This window comes from Salminus brasiliensis, chromosome 20, assembly GCF_030463535.1.
Source record: "Salminus brasiliensis chromosome 20, fSalBra1.hap2, whole genome shotgun sequence".
In the NCBI taxonomy this organism is placed as follows: Eukaryota; Metazoa; Chordata; class Actinopteri; order Characiformes; family Bryconidae; genus Salminus; species Salminus brasiliensis.
Window position 1 is genome coordinate 9,589,459 of NC_132897.1, and position 16,121 is coordinate 9,605,579.

Sequence of the window (16,121 nt, forward strand, 5' to 3'; positions counted from 1 at the left end):
CACGAGAGCTGGATTGTAAATAGTGTGAGTCAGAGTGAGACTGCAGGAAGAAAACCTCAAATAAAGCCTGATTTCCACAAGGTTAGAAGCACACAGTCTACAAAAACAAAGGTGCCGAAAAGGGTTCGGGTGGAGTGAGGCCATTGAGGAACCACTTTTATCCATTGAGGGCTTTGCTGGAACTGTATATGGCTAAGAACTACTAAGGAACCTTAAAAAAAATAAATAAATAAATAAATAGTGTCACCCCATAAGCTTAAAAAAGTGTTTATTCCATTACAGCCTTGTTTTTTGCAGATTAGCATGAATAAGAGGAAGGTATAAATCAAATAACTTGAAAATACAATCATGTCAAAGGCAGACGATCGTCTGAGTTTAAAATGAGCTGCAAAACAGAAGCGAAGACATAGCAAGCCACCACATAACTCCACCCCATAACAAAATGACCCCAAACAATAAGTCTAATCATTTCAGCAACACCAGTTCAAAGTGAATCAGACCGCTCAATAGAAATGTAAAAAAAATCACTTGATTAAAAAATAGCAATCGTTAAAATGATTCAGAATTTACATATCAAATGTAGGCCTGGCATTTTGATTTGGTTTAAGGCTGCACTTCTCTCACTCACACACAAACACACATGCACGATCAGCTCACATATGGCTCAGTAGTCTATGCTAGAAAAATTTAACAGGAAGATGAACTTAATTTGTCTTGTTTATTCCTAAGGCAACACTCTTCAAATTCCAGAGGCTTTTACATCTCCTATTTAGCTTTAATAAGCAACGTCTAGCAATTAAAGATAAAAACCTGTGCATATTTTCAGCTCTACTAGTCTATTAAAACTTTAAACTTCCAGTCTGCATTAAAAATAGTTGGGAGCAAAAAAAAGCCTTAGAAAAAGGCCTAGAAGTGTCTGAAGCTCTTGGATGTGGATATATTTAGTGCATTTCTCAACTGTCTTCACATCACTCACTCGTTTATTTGGTTAAAAATGATGCATAAAATATGCAAATTCCCCTTTCAAACACAGAAACAGACTACCTTCAAAGATCTCAAATTCACGCTGCTGCTTTCCCCCCCAATAACAGGGACAGAGTCTGGGAAGATGACTTTTTGAGTTAAAGCAGAGGGATGTGCTGATGTGCTTGAGCGACGGATCTCTAAGCCCTGACTAATACCACATTGTCATGAAGACAATGTCTTTTGTTTATGCCAAGAAATTGACATAACATTAGCTTTAGGGGGAGAGCGGACAATGTCAGTGTGATGTTCAAAATGTGAGATTTAACAGGCATAAGAGCTGGGTGTGTGTGTGCGGGAGGGGTTGGGGGGGCGATACATTGTGCAAACATCTCAATGTATCTCTTTTATGCTTTGGATATTAACCTGTCCCAATCCCGCTGCGCAGGAAGGACACGACAGATATTCCGACACCGGTGAAATGACTTCTCTTCCTGCTCAAAGGAGATATCCTTAAAACTCCCCCTTGATACATGGCTTTACGTGATTTAAAAGCAGGAAATACTTCTTTAAACCTATAGCATGCTCTTTCAGGATTTTCCTCCTCTTGATGTTCCACGTTCAGAACATCAGTTCTGGAATTCTGGGGATACTAATAAGATTATAAAGCAAGGACTCAAATTATTCAGAATCAGAGCCCGGGAAAGCAATGAAAGAGCTGCGTAAAACACGTACGTTTATGAGCAAATTCATTGCAAGTATTGCAAGTTCTGCTCGAGCCACGTAGCTGAACAAATCCCAGAATTGGCCACAAGTCCGGAATTTGAAGTATGAAAATGTCCAACGCGCGGCAGCACTTCAAATACATATTTGACCCTGGTCAAGGCAAGAGCTGAAAACTGACAAAGGAAAAAGGCAGAGCTTTTTGCAGGGGCTGCGAGTGGGCTCTAGGACTGGGGGTGTAATATATATATATATATATATATATATATATATATATATATATATATATATATATATATATATATATATGTGTGTGTGTGTGTGTGTGTGTGTGTGTGTGTGTGTGTATGTTTCCCAGGCATTAGCTCAGTTCAGAGCCATGTCAGGACAATTAGAGGTGCATCGCGAGGCGCAGTGCAGAGCGGCCTGTCAGCCTTAATCTGGCCACCGATGGGCCGCCACCAAATCCGCACAGCAGCCCAGGGGAGGCACAAGCAGTGGAGCCATATTGCTTTGACAGTTGCGCTCATCTAGAAGTAATGCAAAACGCTATTCTGATGTATACACACCGACCCTGCACTCCAAGGCATGAGACAATATGTTGGGAGGAGAGCCTCAAGGAGGGTTATTTCTCATTATTTCTTAAGCGAAAGGGAGGAAACTGGCAGAAGGTGTGTGGGGGGGGGGGACGGACATCGATGTTCCTGGATGTTCTAAAACGTTCTACAGGTCCTCATGCTTGGCTCGGTTGGTGCTGCGCGTGGTCACTATGGTAGAGGGCTCCTCTTCCTCCCCAACTTTTTCTTCTTCTTCTTCCTCCATTTGCTGCTCCAGGTGTTTGTCGAAGAACTTGAAGATGGAGTGGAAGCTTTTCCATGAAGTTAGCTCGTGCTTCTCTGTGCCTGCAAAATTTGCAGAAACACACAGAGCATACATAGTGAAGATGCTAAGCAGACACTGATTACAGGAAAACAATAAAGGGAATGGCTTAGACATAGGATAGGAATTGGAGTGTGTGGTAGTGTCCGTGCAACAGTATGTATCATGGCTGTCATGCATAAACCTTGCATCTCTGTTTTTATTTGTCTGTTTCACTTTTTGACCAACAGAAATGCGGCAAAATGACGTGGAATAAAATCTTTGCAAGATATACAGATAGATATTTATATAAAGATCAAATAATAAACCAAATAATGAATAAATGCAATTCTGCTTTTGAATGTGGGTACCTGAACTGGAGCAACTGAAACAGATTTATCAGATTTTGGTGTCAAGCACTGCAGCGCCACACACGAGCTCACGCCGTATTGTGTTCCGTATATTCGCTTACCAGCGTTTTCATTTATTGAGACGTATGCAAAGTGATGAACAATGGAAGCAGTGACCACCACCGATGGAAGATTGAGTGTTCTCTCTGGTGACTAAAGCACAGCTATCAGTTCATCCACGGAAAGGCTCGGTTTCTGCCTCTCGCGGCAGGTTAAAGAATTCCCATGTTCGGGTCACTGGGCTCTGGAGGACTGACATGTACACCTCAAGTCGCCGCCGTACCTTTCAAAGTCCTCATCGAACCTTTTCGAAGTCCTTAAGGCACCTCTGCGTGGCGAGAGTGACAGTGGCCCAAGCACCTAAATGCAGTAATTTGTCAGTTTATTGTGTTATCTGTCAGCACGCTATCTCTCTCTGCAAGCGCTCGGCGTGTACTGTATTGGAACAGCATTTGTCCGCGCCGTGTTATTGAGCACGGGTGAAATTTTTACAAAGCCGCTGATTTCTCACATTGCAGCGGCTGCTTTGTCTGCGAGCACTCTCGGCATGGTACAAAGAGGATTGGCTCGATACGTCCTTTTTTTTTGGTGTTGGGGTTGGTATCTTTTCCTTTTTTCCTCTGCACCGGCCTGCCCGCAGGGATACAATTAAAAAGCACCTTTAAGGCCCATGCCAAAAGAGTTCTCAAATGGCCACCACGCTGACCTCCATGTTTATTAGATTGACCTTTGTCTGGCCGGTATTGATGAAGATAGCTGTGCTGAGATGGCTGAGGTGTGTGTGCGCACGCGAGTGTGCATCAATGGTTCTTCTAGCTTGGCGAGTGATCAGTGCCTCAGGTCAAGTTTACCAAGCTGGCAATCAGCGAGTCAATAACTCCTGCCCAAACAATCTCTTTACCTGTGTAGGTCCTGGCACGACACACCACTGGAGAAGAAGACATCGCCTCCACGGCTCTTATTTATAATTTATATCCAATTTAAAGCACACGGCCTCCAATTGTTCTCCCGTTCCCTTCAACCTCCTTTATCCCCCCCCACACACCCTCTCGCTCCATCTCTCTCCCTCTCTCCTCTTTCTTCTTCAGGAGTGATCAATGGCGGAGGCTTACTTTTTTGTTACCTTGAACCAGCGGTGAACTCCTGAGCGGCGAAAGCTCCTCGCACTGATCCCGGCTACGGGGTCAGCAACAGTGCGTCTCCAAGCAGATATGCAAATGGTGCGGGGCCCTGCGGCGACCCCTGCAGGAGCTCCACCCCTGCCGGCCACATCACCTCGGACGAGCGCTCGCCAGCGTGCTCCGCTAATAGGCTTTTATTACACCGCCGTGCCATCTCCTAATTGCCAAGATGTGTCGAATGTAATCAATAGTGTATGGGTGGGTTACACCAGCTCATACAGTGAGAACAGAGAAAGACAGTCATGTGCAGTCGGGCCACAAATTCAATTAATGCCCTTTCAAGATATGCTCGAGGATTACACCTCGTTCCTCTGTGCAAAGACTGGTGTCTGTCTCGTGAAGAGGAAGAAATATGACAGCCTCTCATTCTCTCTCTCTGGGTTTTCTTTCTTCAGAAACTCTGTTTTCCAGCAGGGATTTTTCATAAGCTGTCGGCTGTCGCAGGGATATGGCTGATAAATTTCAGCCTCATAAAACTAGTATTAATGTCAAATTAAAAAATCATTACCACATAATTGGGAGGATTATTAAACTATCAGTAAAGCTCATAGACATTCCTCAGTAAAACAGAGACAATTCAAATAAAACAGATTTCTGGAAATATTAAGGATATGAATGTTGTGTTTACACAGGAAGTTCATGTTTGCAATGTTAATGCAGAGCTTGTGTGTTGAATCTGTTTTTGTAACCAAGACAGAGTAATGTGCTACTAAAGGCTTGAATATGAATCAATTAAAAACTGGCACCTCATGACTGACATTTTATTAAAATAATAATAAAAATGCTTGTAATAATTTGAGACAGTCTGACAATCACTAAAAATATAAGGCCAGTAACTAAAAAGAAAGAATTATGTAATTATCTATAATGATGCATTGATAGTTATGCTTGCATAGTTTTATTAATTTTTTATATTATATTTAGATTATACAATTTATTTGGCCTTTTAAAGTCTGAAACCTTCAACATGGACATTTACTATATAAATCTTTGCTTGTTTACAGGTTTAAATTGTACAGAATCATATTTCTTTATTTATTTATGCATTTATGCATTGTAAAATGTGTGAAATGCTTTAATGAAATAAAAACCTTATTAAAAACCATGTTCCCTGTAGTTCTATTAAATAAAATATTATTTGTACTATCTATTTCTTCAAAAAAAAAACACAATCTATGCAGGAATAAAGACTAAATGCTTTGTTTGTTTTTAAACAGTCTCAGGAAAAAAAAAACACAAACAAAAAAAACTCTCTCAAACACACCAGCCATCCTAAAGACAATACTACCTCCCACCCCACCAGCACACACACACACACACACACACACACACACACACACACTCATATCATGCCACTATCCCCCACTGTATTTGCGTTGTTCATTGTGTGTTTTATTAATTCACTATTTTTCTATTAACAAACTGATGCTTAATTCCCAAAAGGATTCCTTTCAGGATAACTGAAAAGCTCTTTGATCACTTTGGGACGAAAAGTGTTTTCACAAACACAAACGCAAAATAGTTATAGCCCGCCACCAAATATGTCAGGAATGGTAATCTTGGCTGCCGGTGAAGCATCAAAGCACAAACACTGAGTGAATCAGCAGTCGCAGCACTGCTGCAAGTATTACTCCAAGCCAGAGGAGGGAGAAAAAAAAAAATCAAAGTGTGCTGATTGTAATTAGCCTCCATCTGTAGCACGCCATTCAAACCTGTCTCTTAATTGATTGAACACGACTGGCATATTTCATTTAATTTCCAAAATTGTTTGCTTTTATTAGGGGGGCATTTTGGTATGTCCTAATTACACTGTTGAGGGAAAATAATGGGATCTTGGTAGATTCTGGTAATTATAAAATAAATAAATAAAGCTGCGTCCTGTGTATTTCCATTTACACTGAGCAACACAATGATTTTAATTTATTTGTACACAGAAAAATGATGAACCTAGAACCGGAAATCTTCACTTTCACATGTTCATTCAAATACACATAAAAGTCTAGGTTAAAAACAATGGAACTACAACACATATCAGTATATTTACACATTTTAAATATCCTATAATTCACTCCAACAGGAGCTGAGCGAACCGAGCAGCTCCGGTGACTCCACCAGTGAAGAGAAACTAGCCGCAGCACCAGCGAGGCAGCACAACTTGTTTGCTCTCGGTGTCCCTCTTGGCGTAAGAGTTGAATTTCCAACCAACGGCCCTCTATGATATTTGTTTGTACGATGCCCGGGCGGTTTGGCACTTGCCCTGCGCATGCCTGACCATGGGAAAGGGGATCTGAGTGTGTTCAGCTTGGGCACTAATGAGACCAGACAAGGTGCCAATACACACTGCGACTAACACAGCTCTCAGTAATGGAGGATGTAAAGCCATAAGCCATAATTCACAAAACGGCTAATCAAATCTATATTCACTCATATAACCTCACTGCAACACCACCACCCCCACCCCCACCTTCCTCTGAAAAACATAGCGTAGCATCCCACTTCATGCCTAGTGCCAGAAGCACACACTACAGTTATTACTGTTGTGGCAAAAAGCATGCCTTGTTTGTACTGGCTGTAATTAAATTAACGTATTAAAAAAAACATACCCTCACACTCGCCGATACAAAGAGGGGAAAACCCAGAAACGTACGCACCTACAATTTCATCAAAAAGTCACACCGCTCTAATGCAATTCGCTGTCAACACTTGCCCATGCAAGGGATGGTGTCTGCTGATGTTTCCCCCCCTCTCTGCCTCTTTTAATTACTTTACTTATTATTGTCGTTGGAGCAAACAGAGGCAGAACTCATTACACAACCATAAATGAGAAAAGCTGAACGAGTGGCTTCGGGGCCTGCTGAGAGGACTTGCAATTCACTTTACTGACAGAAAGAAAAGGGAGAGGGAGAGAAAGATAGAGAGAGAGACATGCATTATCACTTCTCTCTTCTCACATTATTCAAATTGTGGAGTTTTAAACTGAGCAGGCACTGAATATGCGGTCCGCTGCACGTTCCTACACACTGCCCCTGGACCGCCCCTCACTGGCAACCAACAATTACTGCTAATTTTTTTTTTTTGGCAGCACATTTTTGTGTAGCAAAGTAGGCAACTTTATATAGAGCTGGAAAGGAGTCTTCACAAGACAGCTATAGCACATGAGCCAGTACAGACCGTCTAATTTCACTATGAATTGCTTTAGCCCTCCTGTTATGCTGTACGTTTCAAAGTGTTCAAATACAGGGAGGCGGGGGCAGGTGCCAAACCTGCAAGTATAAATAAAATTAAGAAGAAATAACTTGTGTTAAACTTTCAGTTTTTTGCCAATGCACAAAAAAATCATTTACTTCTAATTTTCTAGCCAATCTGGAAGGCCAATTACTCAATCCCTGTTCATATGACCCAATCACTTGCAATGACCCCAACATCAGGAAGGTGCAGACTAGCAACACACGTAAAGCTAGCCACCTCCTATTTTCGAGCTGCCGGTGACTCACCATCACTAGGCAGCCAGAGCGCTCGTAAGACTCTTGCTGCACATGGCCAGCAGCATGACCCAGGGTTCGAACCAGCGATCCTCAGGTCATAGTGGTAGCGCCTCAGTCCACTGGACCACTTGGAGCTCCCAGTTTGAACTTTTTTTTTTTTTTAAATGATCATGAGTAAGCCGCGATCTGTATGGGGTGAACATTTAGATGAAACTACACAATGGTTCAAATAATATTGACCGAGCTAAAGACTAATGGAGGAAAAATATTATACTGTCAGCTGTTAAACATATACTGGGCCAGTCTGATGCAGAAACGTTACTGGAGGGCTAAGCTGAAATCATTCCTTAATGGCTTTTCCAATTGTTTTTTTATTTGCATTGTAATACCTATTCAAGCCTTCAAGAGAAGAGACTGGATTCTCAAGCAGCCCGAGTGACCCAGCGATAAGAACGGCCAATGACAACTACATAGTGCCACTGCCAGCAGGGCTTATAAGGCAAGTCTATGTGTGCAAGTTACAAGGTGTCCCTTAAAAGAATGGCCAAACATTGACTAGACATTTGGGGTGTAACAGTAGACAAATTCATGCCACTGATTAGTTCACACCGTGGTTTGGGCCTCATGGTTCAGTATGAGTTTGGTACAGTGGGATACAAGAAGTAAAGCCCCCAAAAAGACAGAAGGTCTAACCTAGGTTTCTTTTCCTGCATTTGAAACAGACAGTTTAACGCAAGTTCAGGTTTATTCCACCTACACTCTTATAGTCCCCCACAGAGGTAGTCAGTACAGTGTAGAGCGTAAACGAGACATTAGCTTAAAACTTTTACACTCAGCAGGCAGTACCATATGAGATACAAGGTATACAGTATATACACTTTACAGACAAAAGTTTTGGGACAATCTGTTTCTTCAACTAGATTCTGGAGCACTGCTGTGAGAATTTGACTGCATCCAGTGAAAAAAGCAGAGAATGTTGCATAATCATCACCCCCAACCTATCCCAAACTACACAGCTCCTCCCAAAAGTACTGGATGGAGCACAACCATCATTCCAGAAGACAGTTCCACTGCTCCTCAGCTTAACGCTGGATGGTCTTTACACCCCTCAAACCCACGCCTGGCATTAGACATGGTGCCAAAATGTTCAGCTGCTTCAGAAAGATGCTTCCTATTCCATTAAAAATACTTCTGTACTGTGACTAGACAATCTGTGTGTGCACTTGCACATCTACGTCAGCAATGAGTGCAACTCAAGGTAGCTGAATACATTCCGTCATATTCCGATCTTCATCCAGTTACGTAGCACCTCTCACACAAAAAGAACCTACAATGCTGCAAAATTACAGAAGATTTCAAGGCTAATTTGAGGGCTAATTTGTTGGCAAGTCAAACAGCCTCAGTCCACATTAGCATGATTAAGTTAGCCCTGTTCAAATGACTGCGTATCTCAGAGATAACTCGGGGAAGGAGCGGGCAGAAAAGCAAACAAGTGTGACGGGGAAGCCCGGAGAGCAAACAGCGCCTAAGCTCCTCTGGCTAATCATCATCGTGCTAGCATATTCATGAAGTAGACAAAGCAGACTGACGCTAGCACTAGCTTTTTCACAGCGCAACTGACGATTAGACAGCTAGTCTGCCGAGATTCAGGTGAGACACAAGACATGGGGAGTGTTTCACTGCTTGAGAGAGTAATACACACCTTCAAATGAGTGTGCCACACACACACACACACACACACACACACTCTTACTTCCATCTACTGGGAGCAAGCTGGCAACAAATTAAAAAGCCCAGCTGCTTGTCTAGCACTAGCAGATCTTTATGACATGACTGTCACTCCCTGAAGCTACCAGGTAAACAGTAAAGGATGAATCTTTGAATGAAAGGAGGAAGAATCACATTGTAACAAATGAACCGAGGCTTAACGTCAGTCTCTGTGTACAATGCGACTCAGGCACAGGCATCTGAGAAAGCTAATTCACACAAGCTTAGCCTAGCATAATAGAAAGTGACAAGAGTGTACAATGACATGTGGCGGATCAATTGGAAGAAGGGGGGGGGCACATGCAGCGGCAGATTTTATTTTGGGACGCTGTCATCGCAGACAAAAGCATAAAAGGCTCCACAAATATTCCAAACTCAGATTTTATTTACACATTTATGGCGGTATGGTAAGTGTTTATTGATAAATTTACCATTTGCCACCATTTAGCACTTGTTTATACACCAGCCATAAGATTATCGCCACTGACAGGTGAAGTGCAAAACACTAATTATCTTCATCTACAGTGGCATCTGTCAAAGGGTGGCTATATTAGGCAGTAAGTGAACCGTCAGTTCTTGAAGGTGATGGTTTAAAAGCAGGAAAAAAAAAAAGGATGTGAGACACTTTCATTAAAACGAAATTGAGACGGCTAGATGACTGGGTCAGAACATCTCCAAAACATCAGGCAGGTGTTGTGGGGGTTTACCTAGCAGAAGTGCTCCAAGAAAGCACAACTGGTGACTTGACCTCCCTGATACGATCAATGGGGGCCCCATTTCACAACTTACAGGACCTAAAAGGCTTAGTCCTGCCGCCAGATACAGGACACCGGACGCCTTCAGAGGTCTTGTGGAGTCCATGTCTAGAACGGTCAGATCTGTTGTGGTGGCAAAAGGGGGACCTTCTCAATAAACTGTACTACTCTTTGACGGCCACACCACCACTGTCTACAGCACAAGATAATGACTGGTGTTACGTACATCGAAAGCTATAGAAGGAAACCACCATTGTCTGGTCTCTTCAGATAAGCCTATGGATAAACAGACGATATAGACAATGCATCATGGAATACACATCACAACTTCCTCTGCTTGCTGTTTTGGCTCCTAGGCTTCATGTTGTATTCACAAACAGTTGAGCTGACCCCAAGGTACGTCAAGACAACTCAGAACGGAGCTCAGATGAGTTTAAGTGTCTCAAACCAGCCAAGTCTATTCAGAAACACGTCCACAGGTTTACCACGGCTGTGCAGAGCAGCTCTGGTTTCACAAGCTCCCGCTGCGCCATCACATCGTGATCCCCTGCTTTATTTAAAGATGGTACAGCAGCTTTAGTAGGTTACTGGTCTGAGCATCTTCACAGTTGACCTCTTAAGATACGACGAGGTTACTCTGAGCGGATGTCAAATGAGGTAAAAGTCTCAAACCAGCCAAGTCTATCCAGAAACACTCTAATAACCTCCACAGGGAGAGGATTTCTAAACTATGGCACTTAATTATTACAGAACACTTCTTGTAATGAGCGAAATAAAACACACAGCACTTCAAACCAACCAGGCATTTGCTATGAATCCCTGACCGCCTGGTTTACAGTGAAAGTCCTTGCGCTTCATGTAGGGCAGCGCAAAGCCCATAAAATCATAGACCTTGATAACTCGGAGACAACGTGGGTGAGTGTGAGAGTGCAGAGGCACAAGGCGAATCGATAGCCGCTCAATACATAAATAAGGGCATGGGGCTGAGTGTGTTTACAAAGGGAGCAGCGGGAGTCAAGAACAGGAGCAAGCTCTCTAGTCTTTGAGCCATGGCACATGTGTCATCCATATTGACAGTGTGTAAACTAGAACAAGGAGGATCAGTCTTTGGCTTGGCCGAGATGTGTGTCCACAAGTCTCACAGGAACACAGAGAAAGGCTGAAAGCACAGAAAAAAAAATCCCAACAAATGTGCACACTGGGTGAACCAGTTCACAGATCCCAATCATAGCGATGCTGCAATGTACTTTAAAGTTCCAGTGATTGATGGGTGAGTGTAGGGTCATACAACATGGCGCAAATCAGAGGACGATGTCAATCACTCAAACCAGCTGTAAATTAAGCATCTACTGACTAAATACTGTTAATAACTCATCTAGCAAATGATGCCGCAAAGAAGGACAGTTTAACAAATAGGTTATATAGTGATGCCTTACACAGATACTCTGTTCATCCAAATATTTGTGGACACCCCTTCTAATGAATGCATTCGGTTACAGAATTGGGGGGTGGCGGACCCAAGAGCAGAGCTCACGGTTTATTTATTTTGCTTAAACAAAGGAAAATAGATAAGTTAAATATAAATAAATAAATAAATAAATAAACAAACTGAGAAATGGATTTCGAGAATGGTCCACAGGAGACAAGGATGATTGGGTGTGTTTTGCTTAATGTGCTGGAAGCCAGGTTCGAACCGGCAACCCACGGAGCCAGAAGTGATAGGGAAAAAAAAAGGAGGGAATGGCAAACAAAGGAAACACAAAATGGCGCACTCTGACAAAGAGAGACAAACAGCAAACAGGGTTCAACGAAAATCCCTCAGTCTTGGGGCTGAGAATAAGGCCGCAACTGAAATGCTTGCTTACAATAATGAATAAACTTAAGGCGGCGAGCTGAGCCCTTAGTCCCGCTCACACTTTAAACCTAAATTAAGAATTCACTTGACTTGTTTCCTTTTCATTTTCTTTTCACTTGTTCTTGGTTTTCTTTGTTTTTTCTCATTATCAGTTTACCGTCTGCCCCTCTACAAAGGTGCAGCACTGAGCCAGTGTTTGGGAGAGGATTTATACAGAGCCCAGCAGGTGTGTCTGATCAGCAGTAATCAGGGCTGGGGCCTCTGGGAACTGGAGTTTTCAGAGCTGCTCCCAGCTGCTTTCTCACTACACTGCCTTGACCCCGTGCTGATGATCGGCGGTGTGGACTAAATCCTTCCACATTCAGCCACTTTAAGTGACATCTATTGCTGACAAGGATGTGCAAATGCACACACACACACACACACACACACACACAGCTTGTCTAGTTGGGGATGAGGTGTGGTGGTGATCATCCAACATCCTGACCTCACTTGCGCTCTTGTCCAGTGCTCCAAAATGTAGTAGAAAGCCTCCTTCCCTGGACATTAGAGACAGCTACTTCAACAAAAGCAGGGCACACTCGTTTTAATACCCTTGATTTCAGAAGACACAATGAATGTGCAGGTGTCCCAATACTTTTGTCCATATAGTGTATTTGCTGCTGTTCAGTAATAAGGACTACTATAATATTCAACACATGAATTATTGTTATTGTGGACAGTTACAGGGTCACCAGCTTCCACAAGCTTATAGGGGTCCCTTGCTTTCCCTTGCAGAAGTTGTAGTGTGTTATTGGTGAAAGCACATTCACAGCTCATGGTAGATTTGGAGAAACATGGTAAAATGGTAACTCTTTTCATAATCTTTGGGGTCTCCAGAGCTTGAACGATTGTGTACCAATTTAAAGGCTTTTAAGCCCTTTTATTTTTAAGGCTGTAGGGGAAAACCAAGGCCGGATCCCTATTGGAAAAACAGAATTCCAGAACCGAATAACGACTACATGCACATGTATAAGTGCTGCTATTTATATTACAAACCACAAATGATAAAATGTAATTATTAAACTGGCACATATCTTACACCATAATTTAGCTCTAGAATTATAAAGGTTTAATATAGACTGTAAAGCTTATATGTAGCTTGCCCAACCCTGCAACATTTGCTAATATAAACTACATTAGTGGGCGGAGCATGGATAGATCAGTCACCCTGTTACACACTGATACAGTATGGCTCATACTAAAAGTCATCCCTAGTCCTATGCATGACATGCTCCCACACTCAAGACTAAAACTGTTCACAAACATTAGCTGTTAAGAGCCCTCTGTGTTTCTCAGGTGAAGGACGTCCCGTCCACTCCCCAGACTGAGAGCGCCTCAAGTAGGGTGACTGTGATCTCGTTGTGCTGCCGTTTGTAATTAGGGGTCGTCTTCAGAGTGGCCCCATGTATGGCGGGTGGCAGACATGGCGGCGTTAGCGTTAGCAGCTAATGTACTGGGCTGCACTTCACATGGGCCAGGCAGGCGGGCTGACCTTGCTAGCCCCACATTAGCGCTGTTATCTTGGGGGGGTGGTGGTAGAAGAGATAGGCCTGGAGTGGGCAGTGGGGGCGGGGCAGAGCAGAAATAGATCACTTAGGGGAACAAAGTGTAATTAATGGGTGGATGGAGATAAGAGGGTCCTGGCTGCTATCTGGGAATGTGCTAATGGGGTTCACACACACTCAGCACGACCAGGGGACCCTTATGGAGTGTGTGCAAATGTGTTCATGTATGGAGTGAAAGCCAGGGCGTGTACATGTTTATGGTGACGTGTGTATGATTAGAGGGGCTACTCATACTAAGTATATGGTGCAATTAAGATGACTGTCCTTTTGCTGCTGTAAAGATGATAATGGTGGTGGTGGTTCAAAGTCTGCATACTCCTCATCCAGAATGGCCTTCTTCTAAAGCCATCCTGGTTCCAAAACTTGGGACAATGCTGGCTCTTCATGAACACGCTTGGAGACCCCCCTGATCCAGACCATGAAAGGAAACCACCAGAACGCACTGTTACAGCTTTAACCACGTCGCCACAGACACTCACACACACACGTTCTACTCTCACATCAAACCCATGAGTGATGTTATTACACTTGGCTCTGTGGCAGGGCTTCAAATGAAGGGGACGTTGTTGTTTACTCAGCAGAAGACCAGAGGAAGCTCGCCGGTCAGCTGAAGGTCAGGCCGCGGTGACGGAGAGGACACTAATTGATGGGAACTTCCGAACGACCTCCTGTCTGCTCGGCTCTCTGCGTCAGGGGCTCGGCCAGGAGACGGCTGGGGAGCCTCAATGACGGGGCCAGGCCCCTCTGTACTGGGAGGTTGTTTAAGTTGGATTTCCCCTGTTTGTTTCAGGACAGACAGTGGAAGGAGGACACGAGGGCAAAGGTACGGGATTCCCCCAGCCCACAGACCGTGAGGAATTTAACAGGGTAGGCAGACACAGAAGCTGATAAGACAGCGCGGTTCATTTGGTTTTGTGATAACAAATTAGGCTTAAATCATACCAGCTTGAACAGTTCATGGAAAGCTTTGACCGCACTTGTTGCCCATAATACCCTTAAACTAACATAGCCAAAGGAAACTGTAACTCTTTCAACAGCAAGCAAATGATGTGTATTTATATATATATATATCTTTACACATCTTGTGTTCTGCTTTTTGGCTAAACTGGCTAGCTATTTCTAATTGTTCTGAGATCTTTTTAATTCCCAGACTCATCTGCATCTACAGCCTTCCTTCTGAAGGCCTCAGACAGGCTCCTCCCAAATCATCTCTGACCATATTCTAATCGTCTGCCTTATAGGTAGTTTCAGTAGTACTAAATATGGGGTGTCGTAATGTTTTTTGAATTAAATTAAACTACAAATGTCCATATGTCCAAAAGATGTCATGGGGTGTTCTAATTGTTTCACATGACTGTATATATATATAAAAAATTATAAAACCATATTTTGGGCTCTGAACATGTGTCTATGGCCTGGATTTGACCCCAAAAAGGTCCAGCTGTGCTATGAGTAACATGGAATGAAGATGAGACTGTAATTTGTCTTGAGTTATAGTGTGTGTGTGAGAGAGAGAGAGAGAGAGAGAGAGAGAGAGAGAAAGTGAGAGAGGGAGTGGAGGACAGGGAAAGTATGTTCAAAGCAGAAGAAAGAAAGCCCTCTGCAGTTCAAGCCTTCGCTTTGGCCTTGGACTGTTTGGACAGCACTGGCAGAAGGAGTGATGGTGTGAGAGAGACAGAAAGTGGCGAGGGGGAGGAAAAATAGCTCTAAATCACAAATTGAAAGATAACTAGCTATCCAAAGGGTCTTGCTATCACATTCCCATCCAGTGCAAAGAAATTCCTAATCAATTACAGATGGAGATGGCACTACACAACACTTCATGCCCAAGTATTTGTGGACACCCCTTATAATGAATACATTTAGCTATTTTAAGTTGCACCCATTGCTGACACATGTGTGCAAATTCACACACACACACAGCTTGTCTAGTCCCTGTAGAGAGGTACTGCCAATAGAATAGGACTCTCTGGAGCAGATAAGCATTAACTCATTGGCACCAACCTAACGCCAGTCGCAGGCTAGAGGGGTATAAGGCCCCCCAAGTATTGAGCTGTGGAAAAGTAAAACTGCGTTCTATGGAATGACGGTGGTGCCCTGTCCAATACTTTTGGAATGAGTTTGGGATGAGGTGAGGTGGTGGCCATCCAACATTCTGACCTCACTAACTTGTGTAACACTGAATACAATGCTCCAAGATCTAGTAGAAAGACTTTCCTGGACAGTCGAGACAGTTACTCCAACATAAGTAGGATAAACTCTTTTTAATACCCTTGATTTAAGAAGAAACAATGAAAAAGCAGGTGCCTCAATACTTTTGTCCATGTAGTGTACGTGTATGCCCTCACAATACACACAAATACACCACGATGAACACCACCTGGACAGGGAGCAGTCCATCTCAGGGTTTCACACACATCCATTCACTCAAACACTCACAACTGGGGGCAATTTAGGATAGCCAACTCACCAACCATGTGTGTTTCTGGGAGGTGGGAGGAAACCGGAGTACTCAGG

The 16,121-nt window shown here is 43.2% G+C and overlaps 1 protein-coding gene and 1 long non-coding RNA gene across 3 annotated transcripts in view; one reads left to right on the forward strand and one right to left on the reverse strand.

Moving 5' to 3' along the window:
- Positions 1-251: 251 nt before the first annotated feature.
- The window catches only part of arb2a (ARB2 cotranscriptional regulator A), a 232,725-nt gene continuing 216,855 nt past the window's right edge, over positions 252-16,121 (reverse strand). For both annotated transcript variants that reach the window (XM_072664476.1, XM_072664477.1), the window contains exon 11: positions 252-2,588. In XM_072664476.1, the coding sequence (XP_072520577.1) occupies positions 2,410-2,588 (179 nt within the window). In that variant the 3' untranslated portion in view covers positions 252-2,409. The remainder of the gene's footprint in view (positions 2,589-16,121) is intronic.
- On the forward strand, positions 6,274-8,763 carry LOC140541715 (uncharacterized). Its single transcript, XR_011977954.1, has 3 exons — positions 6,274-6,317; positions 8,019-8,119; positions 8,541-8,763. It is a non-coding gene; the product is annotated as an uncharacterized lncRNA (long non-coding RNA).